The 20,209-nt window shown below is 52.7% G+C and overlaps 2 protein-coding genes across 2 annotated transcripts in view; one reads left to right on the top strand and one right to left on the bottom strand.

The window, feature by feature from the left end:
• Positions 1-12,112, top strand: part of ALPK1 (alpha kinase 1) — a 48,404-nt gene extending 36,292 nt beyond the window's left edge. The window contains exons 10-16 of the mRNA XM_068403556.1: positions 295-1,594; positions 1,694-2,281; positions 3,066-3,219; positions 4,377-4,539; positions 5,760-5,946; positions 6,543-7,282; positions 11,735-12,112. Coding sequence (XP_068259657.1) covers positions 295-1,594; positions 1,694-2,281; positions 3,066-3,219; positions 4,377-4,539; positions 5,760-5,946; positions 6,543-6,739 — 2,589 coding nt within the window. The 3' untranslated portion in view covers positions 6,740-7,282; positions 11,735-12,112. The remainder of the gene's footprint in view (positions 1-294; positions 1,595-1,693; positions 2,282-3,065; positions 3,220-4,376; positions 4,540-5,759; positions 5,947-6,542; positions 7,283-11,734) is intronic.
• Positions 12,113-16,553: 4,441 nt separating this feature from the next.
• On the bottom strand, positions 16,554-17,216 carry NEUROG2 (neurogenin 2). The gene has a single exon (XM_068404080.1). It carries the CDS (start codon positions 17,214-17,216, stop codon positions 16,554-16,556), a length of 663 nt encoding a protein of 220 aa, XP_068260181.1.
• Positions 17,217-20,209: the final 2,993 nt, after the last annotated feature.

A 20,209-nucleotide genomic window follows, 5' to 3' on the forward strand; every position in this document is an offset into this window, starting at 1 on the left:
TTGTGTCTGTGTTGTGGGTATGATGCTATATGTTGCTCTGAGCTAAGCAGGTGGGCAGAAAGCAGTGTCTGTCCACAGACAGAGGATGGGCTTTCAAGCCTGCTTCTCCTCTAACTACAGCTATATTTCAAAGGAAAAAGAGCAAGATTATTTTCTCCAGGAAACCCAGCAGCAGGCAGTTAGAGCTGACATTTGCTTCAAATTGTATAAGGGAAAGAAACTTATTTTTTCCTCTCTTTATCTGACAGAGGTCCAGGTTTTTAATTCCTTCATTCCTCTTTCATGCCCTCCCAGAACATCCGTGGGGTGTGTCTGCTGTCCTATAGTCACTCCAAAGACTGTCCCCCAGAGAAGAGAAAGTTCTACTTGTCCAAAGCCAAAGAATCCTTTGAGATCGGCCTCCTCACCAAGAATGATAACAGTCCCATCACCAGCAAGCAGGAGCTCCACAGTTTTATTAAAGCAGCTTTCTGCCTCACAACCGTGCATCGTTGGCTCTGTGGAGAGAGCGAGAAACTGCGTGAGGCGAGTCAACTCTGCAAAGAAGCCATGGGAAAACTGCATTCCTACAGCACTTCATGTACAGAAGAGGAAGAGAAAGGAATGCTTGCCAAAGAGATCATGTGTCTGATCACATCCGTGAAGAAGCTCCTGCAAGTGGAGAGCTTCCCTAATTCTGATGCCAGGTCTTACGTTCCAGACAGTTACAAAGGCACAGCGGAAAAACCTATCCTGCAACGGGAAGTCAACTTTGAGAAGATCCTTGTCACGCATTCTCAGCATCATCTGTCAGTGTGTGAAGTGTTCGAAAAGACTTGCAGGGTTCATAAAACCACGCCAGGAGAAACCCAAGCGGGAGCTTGTATCACAACCTTAAGAACAGAAACCAAAAGCATAGACACTGTGAGTACTACTGAAGAAATAGTGCACCAGAGGAAAGGTGCTGTGAAAATGCAGAATTCACCAACAGCAGGAGGTAGCTCAGAGAGACTCAGTGGTCGAAGAAGTAAATACATCTGTTCTGATGTGATGAAAATTTCCTTTGATGAAGAGATTAAGCCATTAGAAATAGAAATAAATGATGAAAACAGGATTCAAACCACTACTTCAGAGAGTTCTTGGTGCAAGCTGTCAAAATCAAGTTACTCTTCCAGCTGGGAGGAACTAAACTGTAATAGCAGCAAAGAATCTCCCAGGGAAGGGCAGCAGCAGGAAAAGGGCTCAGTGGAGGAGCAGTGTTGCACGACAGAATCTGATGAAAATGGTCAAGCTGCGTACTTGCGCTCATTAGCTCCCAGAGCCTTGCCTCCACCTCCTCGAGAGCCTTTGCAGAGCTCTTGGGGATCTCCTCAGCCTTCCTCAGAAGCAGATAAGCCCCTAGCTGGGAGGCTGGTAGAGAAGGCGTCTCTTTGTGGAGAGGAACTACGGGAGGGAAGATACTGTGGAAAGAGCTCTTCAGACAAGAAAGCAGGGGAGGTGAACAACGCGGTTCGTTCCCTCTCCACACCCTATTCTGTTCCTACCAGGCCAGAGGAGAAGTCTTCCTCCTGGGCAGAGCTGGGCTGCAGGACCAAGGACAGTGGTGGTGCCCCCGCCCCCTGGCCCTGGAGCCAGTTGGTGTGGGGCCACCCCACAGGAGAAGTTGCAGATAGCACAGAGGATCCCTCGTTTGATGCACGTTCCCCCACAAATAGGGGTGCTTCTGTACTATCAACGAGCATCGAGGCCAAAATGGCCAGCGACTCCTCTGTGCGTGACCTGCTGAGGAAACCTGCCATGGTGGGAAACAGATCTCTCAAAGCGTCTGAAGTTCACACCCAAGCAGAAACAGTAGATGACACTGAATTTGATTTCATCAGTGCTGGAGACTTAGTGAACAATTATCCTACAGCGCCTGTTCCAGAGCATGAATCAACTCCCAGTGCACCAACAGCTTTCCCCTCGGGGGCAAAGGTATCCATAACTGAGCACTTTCACTGTGCCACTACTGAAGAAGACGAAGAAAAGTCTCAGGACAGCAAGAGACAATCCAGTTCATCTCTGAGTTCATGGTACAAATCAGCACAGATGCCCAAGAGTTCCCCTGAAGGTCCACTTCTGAACCCAAGGGGGAGTGGCTTTGTTTTCATGCCTGGGAGAACAAAGGAAGGAATCCTTGATGCTCGGTTTCTGAGGGACGATGATTACGTGCAGCTCCTGGCAGGGGTAGAACATAATTGGCTTGCCCAGAGACTGAAGCCTACTGGGATTTTTAAGTCTAAACAGCTTCATAAATCATACTGTAAGTTTCCACACAGCGATGGGCATTTTCACGTGGCAACAGGTACTCCCACAGAGAACAGTCTTGACCCAGGCTTTTTAACACAATTTTTTTAGTCATCATTTATTAGAACTTTTTTTTGTTTTATGAGTTTTTGTATAAGAATTTTAGCAATGTAAGAACACTCCCTTGAACTCTTTTCTCCTATTCCTTATTACCCATTTGCACATCAGTCACAGGTTCGTGGAAATGGGCTCCATCTCCACACCCACTCGGTCCCTCCTGCTTCAATCCCTTTGTGCAAGAGGTAACTTAGGCTGCTTGAGCTCCCTGTGCCAGTGCATCGAGCCCTTTCTACCCGATTACTCGAGTCTCTGGTTTTGTTTCCCATTTAGATTCCACATTTCATCCCTGCAAACTGTGTGTTTAAGATAATGATTTTTAAGTTAATCATAAATAACAGACATGTCTTAATATGCAACCACTTGATCAATATACTAAGAAATACAGCAGCTAGGAGCAACACCACTGTAGGCTGCCTCGTTGAGCTCTTGAAGTAAAACCCACTTAGGGCTCATCCCATCTTGCATGTCTCAAGCCTGTTTACCAATTTCTTTGTCCTTAATGTAAAATATCCAACTCTGCACCTAGATACCTCTTAGCATATATTTTATAGCTCCGTACTTTGCTTTCAGAGGAGCCTGGTTATCTTCTCTCCTGGGTGCTGGTTATTTCATCCCTCAGCGCAGGCTTAGAGCAGTCCTGTGGAATTGTCCATTCTATTTGTGGTGTTTTCTTTTTGCAGCTGCACTTCTTTTAAAATACTCAAAGAAGTCAGGCCTCTGGACAGGCCAAGAAACAGCTGTATTCATTGGGGACTACCTGAACGTGGCGAAGGAAGGCAAACAGAGAAATGCATTTTGGGTACACTTCCTGCACCAAGAAGAAAGCCTGGGAAGGTATTGACCAAGCCAATTTCTGAAACAAAATGTTTATCAGTGCTGCTTCTATGTAAATATGAATGAAAAGAGGTGACCTTATTGCAGTCTACAACTGCCTGAAGGGAGGTTGTAGCGAAGTGGGAGTCGGCCTCTTCTCCCAGGCAACCAGCGGTAGGACAAGAGGACATAGCCTCAAGCTTGGCCAGGGGAGGTTCAGGTTGGACATTAGGAAGCATTTCTTCTCAGCAAGGGTCATTAGCCATTGGCAGGGGCTGCCCAGGGAGGTGGTGGAGTCACCATGTCTGGAGGGGTTTAAGAAAATACTGGACATGGCACTTAGTGCCCTGGTCTAGTTGCCATGGTGGTGTCAGGGCAATGGTTGGACTCGATGATCCAAGAGGTCTCTTCCAATCTGACTGATTCTGCGATTCTGTGAAAACTGTCTGGTAAGATCACTCTTATACCTATGATTCAGCTAGTCCAGAGCCTTGTTAGAGAGTAGCTTTTATGAAGTGTTTTCAGAGGACAGTACAAGTTTTAATTGGACAGCTACAGAAATCATAGTCACAGTGGGAGAAGATTGTTTCTTTAGTCTATTTCAACCCGATTTGCATTTGGTTAGGTTTTGACTGATTTTCTGTAGCGAGAATGTTTTATGGCTTTTCCAAATCTCCTGGGCATTTTAGCAATCTTTCCCATCACTCCATGTAACTCTGTACTTTTTAATTTCTGTGAAGAAAAAGCTACTTTACTGTTGTCTTCTAACAGCCATGTTAGTGTTCATTTGCTCCTGACAGCTCTCAGGCCTGTCTTCACGTTTGTCTGTGCTGGGATAATATCATGGAAGTTTAAATGTTGCTTCCTTTTTACTTGACCTCTAGCTTTGCATTAGAGAATTAGCCATATATCACAGAATCAACCAGTTTGGAAGAGCCCTCTGGGATCATCGAGTCCAACCATTGCCCTGACACCACCCTGTCAACTAGACCATGGCACTAAGTGCCATGTCCAGTCTTTTCTTAAACACCTCCAGAGATGGTGACTCCACCACCTCCCTGGAGGTGGTATATATATATCACAATACCTATAGGCAGAAAGGTGTTTCAGTTGCTTTTCTTTAATTTTAGCAGCAGGTTTATGCAAATCTGGCTACGCCAAACACTTTTCTTGTTTAGGTACGTTGGGAAAGAATACAAAGAAGAAAAAGATCTACTTCATCATTTCAGTGATGTGGAACGGCAAATGACTGCCCAGTACTACGTGACAGAATTCAACAAAAGGCTGTATGAGCAGAAGGTCCCTACCCAAATCTTTTATATCCCATCTGCAGTACTCCTGGTAAGAACTGTCTTCTAAGCAAAGGAATTGATGGGAAGAATGTCTGAAGTAAATTTTGACTTTCAAATGCTAGCAGTTAAGCCACCTCTAGACGACACGCTGTCATTCATGTGGTCTTACCTGCTAGCTGCATTTGCACAATTCAGGACAGAAGATTCCTACCTGCAGAGCTACAAGTTAATGGGTGAACTGGCAGAAAAGATGTCATGTCCTGTTAGAAGTCAGAAACTCACTTGTAAATGAAGCCCAGGAGTTACACAGCCTTTTATATCATCTAACAGTATATGAACATTTGTTCTCAGGGGCAGTTATGAAATCTGAACAGCAAAGTGACCCATTTTGAGCAACACAACAGTTGTCTAAACCTCACTAGAACCCAGCAAGTGATGCTCTAGCAGACAAGTTGATTTGCTGCAGGACAACTTGGAGGCCTTTTCTGCATGATGCTGAATTTCAGGAACACAGGACTGGAAAGGACCTCCTCATGCCTCATCAGGTCCAGTGCCCTGATACCACAGGCGACAACCCTGCATAATCCCTTTTTATACTCATTAAGCCCTACCTTAAAAGCAGCCGTGTTGTGTTTTGTGTTTTAACCTTCACTTCTTCCAATGAGACATCATTCTAGAGGTGCTCTCTTGATGTCTGGAAAATTTCTGCTATTTTCTAACCTAAAATTAGACAATTTATATTGATTGTCTCTCTTGCAACTTCTCTGAGGCCTAAATTTAAGGAAGGAGCAGCAATAACATCCCCTCATAGTCTCTGCTCTATAGGCTAGGGAAGTCAAGCTCATTTTAGTGTCACTTCAAGATACAAGTCTCTCTTCCTCTGTTCATCCTTGAAGCCCTGAGCAGGGGCAGGCTCACCCAAATCTTTTCAGCTTTCTAGCTTATTCACATAGTCACACATAGTCTCCTGAAAGAAGTTTCCTATTTGCTGAACAAAATAGATATTTCTAGAACTCGTTGCTTGCAGCGTTTGCCCCGTCAGGCTGACTTTGTGTTGGATCTTGTACCACCCTTTGTTCTAGTTAAATGTGAGCTCCTCATCTAAACAGCCTGTGTTTTGAATCAGCAGTGGGTTAACATAAAAACTCTTTCCATCTATCTTATGATGGAAAGTTCTAGGAGGAAAAAAATAAGACTTCAGTTAGAGGAGCTTTAGCATCCTTGTTGTCACATCTCCACTTGCATGACTGTCATTAACACTCTTTTCAGATACTGGAAGACAGAACTATAAAAGGATGTGTGAGCGTGGAGCCCTACATCCTCGGGGAGTTTGTGAAGCTCTCCAATAACACAAAGGTAGTAAAGAATGAGTACAAAGCCACAGAGTACGGTCTGGCCTACGGCCACTTCTCCTATGAATTCTCCAATGGAACAGACGTTGTTGTTGATCTGCAAGGTTGGTACTACAGTGACCTTCGTTTCTCTCGTGCCCTCTCATGTTGTAGAATATGCTGTATAAAGGATGTACTGTCTCTAAACGATGTGAAGTGAGGGAGGTGTGTGCAGGGAGGCTTTTGCTTTGAGCAGTGCTCTTGCTCTCCACTGCATCGCAGCAGGAGCACTTTAGCCACGTGCTCCCAAGTGTGCCACAGCTTCATCCAAGGCAGTCTGCAAGGATGTGTCTTGTGGAACCATCTAAAGGAAGAGCAGCTAAAAGAGGTGCAGGGGGTTTTGTCACATTTCTTCCTTCCTAAGATTGGCAAGCCTAAAAAAAGGTCTCCTGTTCAGGTAATGGAGAATTGAGCTCTTTGGGTAAGAGCCAAGGATAAAACCTTTCAGACTCGACCTTTAGCACACAGTTACTTTGGGATATTCATTTCATTAAATATTCACTCTCTACCTCTTAGGGTTCTGCTTTTGCTGATATAGGTGCAAACTGGGAATCACTGAAGTGACATGAACAGAGCGTGGGCTGTGCCAAGCAGACAGCCCCGAGTGTGATAACAAAAAGGCTGGAATGTTTGATACCAAGATGTGTCCTTTCTTCCACAGGTTGGGTCACAGGTAACGGGAAGGGCCTCATCTACCTCACAGACCCCCAGATTCATTCTCTTAACAGCAAAGATGTTTCACGCTCCAACTTTGGGAAGAAAGGAATTTATTACTTCTTTAATAATCAACACGTGGAGTGCAATGAAATCTGTCGCTGCCTTTCTTTAACAAGACCCTCAGTAGAGCTGCCGATGTAGACTCGCACAAGACGGTGTCACAAAGCATGACCCACAAGCTGGAGAGTATTTTATCCTACACACCTCTAGGTGCACGTTGTCTTTGTGAGAACAGAGCCACTGAGAACTTCTGATCCATTCAGACCCAGTAAGGGCAACAGGCACCATCTGCTCTTTGGAAGTGGAATATGAGATGGAGTGAGACAGAAGCAGAGTGTTGTATTTCAGCCATCTGTAAAATTTTCAAGAACTTATATAAATGCCTCAGGGAACTAATGGTAATGTTTTGGTTTGCTTCAAAAATAGCGAAGTTTCTCTCAGAGGTGTGTATGGCTATGTGCATATGTGACCACACAACATCAAAACAGGTGGAAATATGGTTTTCACTGTAACAGCCAAGAGAATCTGCCACTCTGCAAGGAAAAAATAGTGTTCTTGAACCAAGAGATGCTTTACCTGAATAATTTAAGACTGCTACATTTGCCAAACTCTCAGAAGACTTTCCCAAGAGAAGAACGGTTCCTCACTTAAGGACAGCACCTCTCTGCTGCCTGTAATGAAACGGTGAGCACCACAGATTTGGTGACCAATTCTAATTCCCACAGATAATCTCCCTGGACATGAGTGTAGCTGCTTGTATAAAGGAGCGGTTCAGGGGGGAGCCCAGCATCTAATAAGCACTTCTCAGCCGCCTCCCTGACCGAAGCAGGACAGAAGGAGACTTGCCATTTGCTGCCTGTAGCAAGGATGACATGTCCGATGGGTTGTGCCTGGGTGCTGGTGGAGGCACAGCCTGCAGACCTCCCAATTGGATGTTTTTCTGGCACATCCCCCAAAACATATTTATGAAAGTGAACAGACGTCCAATAATATTTAAGTGATATATTTACATGCTGCCCCTACCCACAGCCCACACTGAGACCCTGATCCTCTCACCCCACCAAAAAGCCTAAATTTAAACTAGTGATAGGACAAGAGGACACAGCCTCAAGCTTGGCCAGGGGAGGTTCAGGTTGGCCATTAGGAAGCATTTCTTCTCAGCAAGGGTCATTAGCCATTGGCAGGGGCTGCCCAGGGAGGTGGTGGAGTCACCATCTCTGGATGTGTTTAAGAAAAGCCTGGACATGGCACTTAGTGCCATGGTCTAGTTGCCATGGTGGTGTCAGGGCAATGGTTGGACTCGATGACCCCAGAGGGCTCTTCCAACACCCCATCACGTGTGTTATGGGGTTCTTTACTTGAAAAATGGTAGGTAGCTTTCCTGCTCTGTCGGCACTGAAAAGTTGCCTTCATTTCAAATTCTCCTCTTCTCCTCCAAAGCCCTGATGTCCCACTGCCCTCGAGCTCAACGGCTGGATCGTTTCTTTGGGGAGCTTTTCCCCGATGAGAAAGGGAACACAGCATCAAACTCCCACAAAAAGATGAGTCCCCAACAGGGAGTTAGCTTGAACAAAACCATCCGCTTTTGTTCGTGCAGCCAGCAGAGATTTTTTTAGGCTTTTGTTCCTGCTTTTTATCAATTCTATTGTTTTCTAGGTGATGTTTGTGCCGAGTTGTTTGGAAAGATGCCCTATCGCTGCACCGACCGTTTAGAAGTAGGTGTAAAGAGGCAGAAGCAAGAGGAAAAAGGGGAAAAAAAAAAAAAATTAAATCTCTTTATTATGGTGCATAAACCTTCAGTGCTGGGGAGCTGGGCAGCTGCGCAGGAAGAGAAATGCATTCAAAAATATAATGCTAGTGTGAATAATCCTTTCCCCAACGCTGCTCGCAGACTGCTTCAGCTTTGTCAGGTGAACTTGAACGGGGCCATCAGCTTTGCTGCCGTCCCCATTGCACACTGTCTGTCACCCCGGGGCATTCACCATCTTGCCTGTTGTTAGAGGCGAGCAAACAATCCATCATTGAGCCGGGGAGCCGCTCGCTCATAGAAAAGGGAAATCGGCATGTGACGGGACACTCGGCCCCAGCGTTTCGCAGATTAAAGTGAGACATGAGAACTCACGTGTTACTGGGGAGATTAACCCCGTTATCTTGTTCTGCAGCCAATAAAGGATGGACTCGCCTGCAGCGGGAGGGGAGCGCTGGCTTTAACCAGGCGACAAACGCCGTCCGTCCGCGGCTCCGTGCTCCGGCGAGAGAGCGCCGAGCCCTGACGAGGAAACAAAGCTGGTTAGCAAGATCTGGGGGAATTAACAGGCAGCAGAGATGCTGCGTTAAAGCCTCTCTTGCAGAGGCTTTCCCTCCTCTATAGAGACAATTAACAGCAAAACAAAACCTCCCGGACGATCTCCGCTGACAAAGTGTCCTAACACGCTGCCAGCAGCCGGCCCCGCGGTGTCTGCTGCGATAGCACGGGCGGTTTGGAGACCCCTGGAAAGTAATGCCTTTTCCAGCTCACACCTCTTGGGCAAAGAAAGGAAAAAAAAGCGTTTAGACACGCTGCGGAATAAATCAATCTTAATATTTTGATTTCTCCCCAATGTTTGCATTTAGCAGCTGATTTCATTGGTTGGTTTCTCGCGTGGGTTTTGCCACCTCGGCCAAAGTTACGGCTGCTCGCCCTTAAAAGCAAGTATCAAGTGTCAGCTTGTCTAGTTCCCTGTAAAAGCAGACATCATCACGTTTAACCCTGCAGCTTCTGCTGGCCTTACTCTTTCCAAGCTTGGGAGCCAGTTCAGAGGTGTCAGCCCTTCGCAGACAGAAGGACTTCCCCCCACTCTGTCTTCACCCAGGGCTTGGACACTGGAAATCCTGGATTACTGTGCTCTATAACCTCAGAATCACAGAATCAATCAGGTTGGAAGAGCCCTCTGGGATCATCAAGTCCAACCATTGCCCTGACACCACCATGGCAACTAGACCAGGGCACTAAGTGCCATGTCCAGGCTTTTCTTTCTCGTCGCCTAAAGAACTGAGACACGTACACGGCCCGAAACCCACAGAACTTAAATTATTGGTTTGTATTTGTGGTATAACTAGGTGATTATTGGGGGAAATAAATAGCTGACTCAGGCTCATGATGGAGCATTTAATAGTTTGTCTGGAAGTTTCATCTTAGAGATACTGACCAAAAAAAAAATCACTGTTCTGCTACTTTCTCTGGTTTCAGAAGAAAGTCACAGAATCACAGACTGGTTAAGGGTTGGAAGGGACCACTGGAGATCATCTAGTCCAACCCCCTGCCAAAGCAGGGTCACCCAGAGCGTGTTGCACAGGGTCATGTCCACGTGGGTTTTGAATATCTCCAGAGAAGGAGACTCCCCACCCTCCCTGGGCAGCCTGGTCCAGGGCTCTGCCACCTTCAAAGTGAAGTTCCGCCTCATATTCAGATGGAACTTCCCATGTTTCAGCTTGTACCTATTGCCCCTTGTCCCATCACTGGGCACCACTGAGAAGAGTCTGGTCCATCCCCTTGATACCCGCCCCTAAGGTATCTCTAAGTGTTGATAAGATCCCCTCTCAGTCTGCTCTTGAACCAGCCAAGACTTAGAGAATAATTTTTTCTTTTTTCTTCTTTTTTTTAAGAAATTCAGTGGTTTAGATGAAGTCACTTGCTACCAAGGGTGCTTTTTTAATTATACCACACTCCACAGTCCAACGGAAGAGCCCAGTATGACCGTTAAGAGCCAGTCACCCTGTGGTTTCTGCAAAATAAGCGAAACTCTCTTGTGCTGGTACAGGGAAATGTTATCGTTAACTGTGGGGACATAAAGTCTGAAGAGATGTTTCCAGCGGAGCGCGGGCACGGGGTGACCCCTCCAGCTGTGAGGCAGCCCCTGCACGCCAGGCAGCACGTCCCCGCTGCCGTCCACCCGGCATCAGCTGCCCCCAGAGCCCAGCTGCTGGATTTAGGCATCGCTTCGTCACCAGAAACAGCTCTTCAGGGGTCCCAAGGGGAAAGCGGGGGGCACAGGTCCCGTAGAGGTAGGGCTGGCATCCCGCTTCCCCTCCCCATCAAGGGGGTGCAAGGGGGGGCAGAGAGCACCCGGGGTGCCCAGGCAGCCCAGCCGAGGAAGGGCAGGGCAACCCAAACTGCCGTGCTGGCTACCGGGGCTGCCATCCATCCCCTCGGAGCAGGCCATCACGTTAATAGAGGTTGATTTGCAAACGGCGTCGCCCCCCCGGTGCCCCCCTTTGCCTGACTCCCGCTTCTCCGCTCAATGGCACAGATGCTGCTTTGTGCTGCCCAGGGCCGAGCGGCTATTAGCAGCAAATCCAGCGAGGGAAATTAATGAAGGCAACTACTAATAAAAGACAGCTCAGGACAGCCACACCGACTTGCTCCGAGCAGTAATTAACTTTTTTTTTTTAAAACTCATGAAGGTAAATATGCCATCAGCTTCGGTCCAGTCTCTCTTCTTTTTAATAAAAGGAGGAGCAGGAGGAGGGGAGGTGAGAGGGAAGGGATGGCTGCGTGTCACAGCCGCCCAGCACCGTCCATATTCCCTCCCTGCACGCTGCCAAGCACCGAGCGACCCTCCAACGTCACATCTCTGGAGGTGTTTAAGAAAAGACTGGACATGGCACTTAGTGCCATGGTCTAGTGGACATGGTGGTGTCAGGGCAATGGTTGGACTCGATGATCCCAGAGGGCTCTTCCAACCTCATTGATTCTGTGATCTCTCGTTCAGCAGTCCCAAGAAATTTTGTTCTCCGATCAATTTTTAAAGGCTTTATTTTAGATCTTAGCGCTGCGAGACCCCTGCCTCTGCTCCATCAGCAATCTGAACTCGGTACAAGAAGTCGCGGGGACAAGAAGGTTGCCAGAAGTTTGCTGGACCTGCACAAACATTGCGGCATCATAGGCTGAATCACAGAATCACAGAATCAACCAGGTTGGAAGAGACCTCTGGGATCACTGAGTCCAACCATTGCCCTGACACCACCATGGCAACTAGACCAGGGCACTAAGTGCCATGTCCAGGCTTTTCTTAAACCCCTCCAGAGATGGTGACTCCACCACCTCCCTGGGCAGCCCCTTCCAATGCCTAATGACCCTTTCTGCTCCCTCCGCAGAGCCCCGTGAAGCCTCTGGTGGCTCTTCGCCCTACGTGCAACCCAGGGATGGCCAAGATCACAGATTACCATCTGACTTCTGCTCGGACGCACGCCTCATCCCAGACAGTGGCCTGCAGGAGCCAGCCCTGCGCTCCCAGCTCCCCGGGCTTCCTGGTTTCCCTGCCTGAGGTGAAGCGGCCCCTCTCCACCACCGTCCCTCCTGGATGCCACCTCTCCCACTCAGCTCTCCATCCTGCCTCAACGAACTCCGGCTTAGCTCCGTGTCGCCATCAGCCTTGCTCCTGGCTCCCTTTTATTCCTTCACGCTGAGTTTATCTGATTACGTCGGCCGAGGGAAGCAGCCGGCCTGTTGCCATCCCCAGTGAATGCCCCAAACGTCCTCCCCAGGCAGGGAGCAGCTTGCGGGACGAGCCCGGGGAGGGGGGGCCAGCACGTCCCAAGGGCTGCCAGGCAAAGCAGCGTCTCCATTTCTGCTGCAAGGCCGGGGGTCCGGCTGCAAAACCAGACATCCCCCGGTCACCTGCAGCCCCCCAGGCAGGACGGCCGGCATCCCCCTCCCTGGGGGGCTCCTGGCCCCCCTGGGATCTCCCCTCGCCCCACGGCTGGAGCAGCAGCTGCCACTCGCAGCTCGTGCCCCCGGGGTGCCGGTACCCCTCTGCCAGCTCCCCGAGCCCCCGGGTGTGGAAAAACCCCCTCCCCTCCTTCTCATCCCCCCCTGCATCAGTCAGGGCTCTGCAAGGTGGACGTGGGACCTGCAGGTGACAAACACAAAGCAGCGAGGGCAAATGTGGGCAGCGGGACCCCGGGAGGATGGAGGAGCTCAGCGGCGATGGGAACTGAGCTGGTGGGTGATGGACTGTGCCCCCGCAGCTGCTCCCAAACACTTCTTCAACACCATAAATATCTCAGATGATTGGTCCTTTCAATTAAAACATTATGGGATAACTAATTTATCCAGTGCTAAAAAAACAGCCCGTGGGTGCTTAATTCCTTCCTGTCACACACGTTTCAACAGCAAAGCCACGAGAGAGCACCGTGGGATGCCCCATAGCAGGTGAACCCTCATCCAGGCGTTCCCCAGCGTAATGCCATCACTTTGTCACCTTCAGGAAACCCAAGTGTCGCCATGACAATAAAATAATTTATTCCACAAAACCTGGGGAGCGGCAGACCCTGAACCCCAACCTGAGGTACCTCAATAAGGCTTTAGGAAATTTGGAGGGTTTTTCTTAGCTAGACCCTTCGTGCTGTGCCTAAATATATTAGATATGAGGAAGAAATTCTTTCCTGTGAGGGTGATGAGGCACTGGCCCAGGTTGCCCAGAGAAGCTGTGGCTGCCCCCTCCCTGGCAGTGTTCAAGGCCAGGTTGGATGGGGCTTGGAGCAACCTGGTCTGGTGGAAGGTGTCCCTGCCCGTGGCAGGGGGTTGGAACTGGATGATCTTCCAACTGGATCCAACTGGATGTCCCTTCCAACCCAAACCAGTCTGTGATTCTATATGATTCTAGATGTTTTCTGATTCCCCTAGAAAGCCACCCAAGTTGAATTTATGGTCCTCACAGATCTACTACCTTCATTTTGAAGCTCGGTGAGCACCCAAGGGCTCAGCGGCGAGGTGCCCAGCTCCCCGCCTTGCCTTGTAGGTGTTCGCTTCAAATCCGCCGGCCACGAGGGCCGTGTCGGGAACGCTCCTTAATTACGGCGCTGCGTCCAACGATTTATGTCTGACATGAAAGCAAGCGAGCGCAGGCCCTTGGGCTGCGGCTGCTGTCACTAGCGTGGCTTCTCCTCGCTATTCTTATGCCAAGGAGGGCTGTAAACCCCCTCGGGGGGCGGAGAGCTGCCCCTCCAGCGCTGAGAAGCTTTTATGCCAAAATACAATACACAGAAGGATCATAAACACATTTTTTTATGGCAAGGTGCTGCCATGGAAACCCCCCCCCCCCCCCCAGTTTTCCACTTCATCCCCAGAGGTGCTTCTCCATCCCGCGTCCCTCGGGTCACTTCCAGGTTCGCTGTAATCGTTTCTGGAGCCGTGGGCTGATTTCCCGATGCTCTGGGGAGCTGCAGCTCCAGTCGGGGCTGGGACCTCCCATCACCTTCCAAAAATGTGTCTTCTGAGAGCAAAGAGGGGAAGAAAAGGAAAAAAAGGAAAAGAGGGAAAGAAACTCAAGTTTAGAGGGAAGAAAGAGGGAAATAAATCCTTTTGGCCGTGTTCAAAGTAAGAACGGGGATGTGGGTGACGGGGCTGGGGAACAAACCCAGCCTCTCCGGCTCATCCTTTGTCTGCGCTGCCCTGCCTCCCCCTCCCTGCCCACCCCATCCACCCCAAACCCCACGGAGAAACCATCTCCCCACACCACCCTCCATCCTCTAACGCTACATCTGCTTTATCCCATCACCGTAGTCCCGGCAGGACCGGAGGGGATGCTCCTGCTAACGGGGTCTGTACCTGGGACGGAAGGAAACACCTCCAGGATGAGGAACCCGACAAGGAGCTGTGTCCCTGCCCGAGGAGTGTGGAGGGAGCATCCCAGTGCTGAGCCACCTGGGACATCCCTCGAGGGAGGGGAAGCGCATCCCATCCGTCCTGGCCTTTTGAGGAGCCAAAGGCACCTACTCCAGAGCTTCCTAAAAGCAGGAGAGAGAAACCATGAAGGACAACGAGACCCGACCAGAAAAGGCGGAGAAGGCGAGCGAGGCGCTGGTCTTCTTTTGGGCATCCCTGGAGTTTAATCATTAAAAGGGGTCGTTAAGAAAGAGCGAGAGTGAAAACCCTCTGCCCCACACGCCGCCAGCAGACTGAAAGGCTCCCTCTTGTTTTGTTCCTTCTGGCCCGTGGCAGATTCGGGGGGACACAGCTTCATCTCGCTGGCCACATCAAAGCACTGATTATGCAAATGCACCCAATTTTTTTTTTTTTAAGGAATTATTTATCCCACAATAACCCCCCTGCCAGGGGGGGAAACAATAGATCAGGCTTCGATAGCGCTGCTCGCCCGAGGCTGTGGGGCTGGGGCGAGGGGGGGGGCGAACCCCTGCACGTTTTATTGGCCTAACCTAATTTTAATAATTCTCTTTTCACACATTTTGGGTGATTTTTCTCTTCCCCCCCACCTCCTTTCTGGGACATTGCTCCAAGGGCCGGGTTTCACGCTCCCAGGATCCAGGGGGGGCACCGGGCAGGATTCACGTGCCACGCGTTTTATTTAATTAATACGTTCAGGCCCCTCCGCTGGTTTTTAATGATTTCCAGGTGTTTGTACCCAGAAGTCACCAAGTGCTCCCGGGCGCACGGGGACGATGACGGAAGGCCCTCCAGCACCCCCCCTCCGTGGTGACATCCCTGGTCGTGTGCTCTTGGTACCCCGGGACAGCCGAGGGGTGCTCGGAGACATTGACCCGAACCTCAAGCCCGTGACCTGGGTTTCATCTGTCCCTCAGAGAGACAGAAAAGGAAATTATTGATCTTTAAACCCACGTTTGTTTTTTTTCTGAGGCAGCACGTCTCTCCTACGGCCTTCCCTGCCGACTGCAGGTGCGATAAGCAGCGGATCCATCGCCACATGCCTGCTGAGCAACATCTTCTGTACCAAAAAACGTAAGCAATCAGCAAACTTCCACCAAATTTATGTACATCTACACTGTGCTTAATGCCATTTTCCTCCATGATGCTACCAGCCATGCGAGGAACCCCAGAACAGAAAGGAAACACGTGTTTCTGGTGGTCCCTGTCCCCTCTAGAACCAGTCTCAGGCTTTACTTGGCTGGAAAAAAAATTTTTTCAGAGATTTTTTGGTTTGGATCCACTTCTCTCCAAGCAGCTTTTCACCCAGAGTGCCCTCCCCATCCCCACGCTGACGTCCCCGAGAGCTTACTCCTGTCCTTATTCTGCACAAAAAAAAGGGGGATTTTTTCTTTTAAGAAGCAAAAGGAAATTTTGGGAATGAAAACATCCCTCAGCGTTTGTCACCGTCAAAGCCACCGGACCCCAGTGCCACCGAGGACAGGCGCTGGCCCCCCCGGTCCCGCAGTTCCCCACAGAAACAGCAGCAAGCCCCGAGTTACGAAAATTAGAGCTTATTTTATTTATATTTTATCACCAGAACAAATCCCTTTGCTCTTCGGCTGTAAATACATACTAGAATAGACTCTGTAAATTATACAAAAAAATACATATTTTTCCATGAAATCTTTTCTTTATAATAAATAAAGGTGAACACGTGTGTGGCTGATCGCTCTAACGTCCCGTGTCCGTTCAGGTTTTCACTCTGTTGATTTATTTTTCATCTCCTGAAAGCAGGGGGGAGTTCCTCGTCCCCTCGAGGTCGAAATAAATAATGCATGAGGAGGTCCTCCCTCCCCATTTGCCCCCCCCCAGCCCTCCCCTCCCTCTACGTTTTTTTTTTTTTCCCTTTTGAGAGAGAGTTCAGCCTAAATTTCCACGCTCGCATTCAGCCCTCACAAAGCCTACAAATTATACACTGACTTCTAACCCGGACCCCTAACAAAAAGAGTTACTTTTTTTTCTTTAAAACACCCCATTTTTTTTTTCCAACCCCCCCAATAAATCATAAGGGACAGATGGCAAAAGGAGGAGCGGGGAAGAGGAGTGGGGAGAGGGGGGGACACCACACACACACAAAAGCCTCGGTGACATCGCTGGGAAGCCGGACAAAGTGCACGTCGGAGGGAGGTGACGAGGTTTGGTTTGGGAGGTGACACGTTTGGTTTGGCAGGTGACATTCCCACAGCCCCCCCCACCCCACCCTGGGAAGGGGGTGGGGAGGGGAGGGGGGGGAGCCCCGGTCCCGGGCTAAAGGCAGCGGTGGGGCAGCGGCGGGGAGGCGAAGGGAGCCGGCGGGGGCGGCCAGTGCTCGGGCTCCGAGGCGGGGCTGGCGGGCGATAAAGTGCAGGCGTAGGGCGAGTGGGAGGGCGCGGGGCTGGCGGCGCCGCCGCTCCAGCAGGAGGCGGGCGAGGGGCTGCCGTCGGCGGGGCCGCCCCCGGGGCTGCTGCTCCCCCCGCCGCCCGGTACCGGTGCCGGTGCCGGGCCGATCCGCGCCGCCCCGGCCAGGCGCAGCGTTTCGGTGAGAGCCCAGATGTAGTTATGGGCGAAGCGGAGCGTCTCGATCTTGGTGAGCTTGGCGTCCTCGGGGAAGGTGGGCAGCACGTCGCGGAGCGCGTCCAGCGCCGCGTTCAGGTTGTGCATCCGGTTCCGCTCCCGGTTGTTGGCCTTGAGCCGCCGGCTCCGCTTCAGCCTTTGCGCCGTCTCCGCCGTCCGCGGGGCACCGCGACACCGGCCCGGCCGCCGCTTCCCCCGCGGCGCCTCGACGGCCCGCGGCTCTTCCTCCTCCTCCTCCTCTTCCTCCTCCTCCTCGGCGCTGGAGGGCAGCGAGGGCGAGCGGGCGGGCGAGACCAGCCCCAGCAGCAGCAGCTCGTCCTCGGCCGGCGGCGCCGGGCCCTCCGCCTTCACCAGCATCCTCCGACGGGACGGGGGCTGCGGTTTAACGGTTCGGCGGTTTGAGGCGGGGGGAGGGCGGCGGGGGGGGATGCACGTGGGAGGGAGCGGGGGGGGGGTGGGGGGTGGCGGCGGCGCTGGCACGCGCCCCGGGGCGGCGGCAGCGGCGGCGGAGCGGCCCCGGGCCCGACGGCTGCGTGTCTGGCACACGACCCTCCTTAACACCCCTTATATACCCCGCGGGGAACAATCAAACCTGCCCCCGGGGTCCCCCCGTGTGTGCGTGTGTGTGTGTCCCCCCCCCGCCCCCGGGGGCCGGTGCCTCGCGCTCGGCTGGAGCGTGCCGCTAATTTATTAATGAATGGAGGGGAGGGGGGGGTGTGGGGGGATGGGGGGGGTGTAGGGGGATGAGGGGGGGGATGAGGGGGGGGGGGTGTCGAGAGGAGCAGCCGCCCAATCCGCGCGCCCCCCGCGCCACGCGCGCCGCCGCCGGCTCCCTTTGAGCCCCCCGTCGAGGGGGCGGCGGCTGCGACACCCCCCTGGACCCTCCTGGGGTGGTGGTGGGTGGGGGGGTGTGTGTCCCCTTCGCTGCCCCCCCGGTGGGGACACGGCTTTTTGGGGAAGGGGAATAAGGTGCTGTGATGGCAGCGTGTTTGCAGCCCCCCCCCCACGGGGAGGTGGGTGCTGGAGGGAGACCCCCGGGGGGGGACATGGCGGGGGGGGGGGGTTGGTGAGGGCCAACCCTGTCGGGTACAGCTGTGGGGCATGGCAGGGGCTTGAGAAGACTTATTTAAAACACCCCACAGGTTGTCAATGGGGCAGGAGAGCCCCCCGCTGCCCCCATCACACCCCCCCCTCCAGCCCACCCTCACGCCCCGGTGAATAGCGGGGCCTGGCACGTGCCCCCGGGGTCAGCGGGGCCGCTCGGCCTCACAGACCCACGGGGAAGGAACGGGGGGGAGGATGTAGGGAAGGAAAACGCGGCGTCCTCCCCGTGCGGGGACCGCGTCACCGAGGGGCTTTGGGGGAGCCGGGCTTTGAAACGGGGTTTTATTTGCAACCAGTGGGGAAAAAGCCAAAAACAGACACTAAAGAGCGAAAATCTCGGCTCACATCCCGCTGGGCACCCCGCAAACCCCCCGGGATTCAGTCCCTCGCTCTCGCTGCCCGCCGGGTTCGTGGTCCCCGTCGTGTTCCCTGCGGGAGCGATCGTGGCCGGGCGGCTGCCTGGGATGGTGTTGGGGACACTCGAGCGTTGGCTTTGCCACCGCGGCTCCGTGTCCCCTTGGCACCCCGGGGGAGGGACACAAGGGGACCTTCTGGCTTTTTCAGAGTCACCTGCGAGGGGACCAGCCCGTCCCTCTGCCCCCAGCCCATCTCCCCAGGTTTCTGTCCCTTGTCACCGCCGTGAACGCGATGGGGAGGCAGTGGGGAAGGTGGCTGCGGGGCTGGGGGGCTTTTGCCAGACCTGGGGCTGTGTAACCCCTTTTTGGGGTTCAGCCCCATTCCTGCCACCAGCTGCCCCCGTGCAGCGGTTTTCTCCGCAGGGTTGAGCACAAGGTGACCGAGGACGAGTTGGCTACTGAGTCTGGCTACTGAGTCCAGCACGGAGGCGCTTGTGTGGTCTGCGGGCGGCCCCGGGCCGAGCTGCTCCCCCGAGAGGGGACGGCGGGGGGCGAGGGGACACTGCCCACCGCCTGAACTGTCCTCCAAGGGTCAAACTGTTCAACTTCAGCCCCTTTGCCAGACTCAATCCTACTTTAGGGGAACAAAAGCCCGAAGTAGGCGACGATCAAGAAGTGGGAGCACAATGATTTAAGCTTATCACACAGCCCAGAAATAAAGGACGCCGGAGCTGGCGTGCGGGAGAGGGGGGGACCTTCAGAGAGGCTTTGTTCGCCCTAAGAAGATTGAACTCTGAGGCGACCCAAGAGCCCTAAAAGTTTAGGGTCTGTGTTGCTGAGAGACCTTTGGGTAGATCCCATCCACGCTTCGACCTCACAAGTCGTGAGCCGGCATTCACGGCGCGCCTGCCCCAGGTGAACGGGGGTGTCACCACCCCCTCAGGGAAAGGGGGGGACGAAGCTGCAGGGACAGGACGGCCTGACCCCCTCCCAGCTCTGCGTCCCTCACACCACCGGGCCCAAAGCCCCCCGTGGGTCTCCTGAGGGTTGGGGGGTGACGAGGGCTGCCCACGCCGGGGCACCTCTGCACCCCAAACCCTGGGGTGCCCAGCCCTACGGCAGCACCCCCAAACCCCACCAGTGCAATCGTTGTGCTCTTAAACTGGGGGGTCAGAATATGTGTGTCCCCCCCCAGCAGGGTACCGGGGTGCTCTGTGGAGGGGGGACATTGAGCCTGCTGCGGGGTCCCCCCTCCCCGACCCACATCCTTCCCGCACCCAAAAAGCGCTGCAGGGAGGGACGGGGACGAGCCCCCCGACTCCCAAGCCGCACTAGCAAGTTTGGGGTTCATTTTGGGATCAAGGCAAGGAGCGGGGGGGTGTGCATCCCCCCATCTCAGAGTGCTGCCCCACATCATTCCCCGGGGCGGACGAGCCCCTCGTCGGGGGCCGATTGTTCCCGGCGGATTTGCATGGCAGGTGCAGCCCTGCGGAGTGATTTGCCCATCCCCAGCCCTGCCTGGGTGCCCCCTCCCCCCAAAAAAGGGTTTTCCACCTCCCCCCCACCCCCCAACTCCTTGTGAAAAAAGGCCGCCGGTGCCTTCCTTTCCCATGAAGAAGAGAAGAAGCTTGAGGAGCGCGTGAACACGCTTCAGTTTTCTTATTCTTTCTTTCTATAGCCGTTGGGGGGGAAAAAGAACAGCCCGATTGTGTGAAAAAAAATCACCCCGGCGCCTGCAAAAAGGGCCATTGGGGCGTCCAGGCGAAGGTGCGCGAGGGCGAGCACTAATCGCTGAACCAGGAGACAAATACGATTACGAGCTCCGAGCCTTGAGTCAGAAAGTCTCATAGACTTTAAGATGTTAATCCCCGGCATAATCCTTCCTTTGGC

The sequence above is a fragment of the Nyctibius grandis genome, chromosome 6 (genome assembly GCF_013368605.1).
Source record: "Nyctibius grandis isolate bNycGra1 chromosome 6, bNycGra1.pri, whole genome shotgun sequence".
Lineage (NCBI taxonomy): Eukaryota > Metazoa > Chordata > Aves > Nyctibiiformes > Nyctibiidae > Nyctibius > Nyctibius grandis.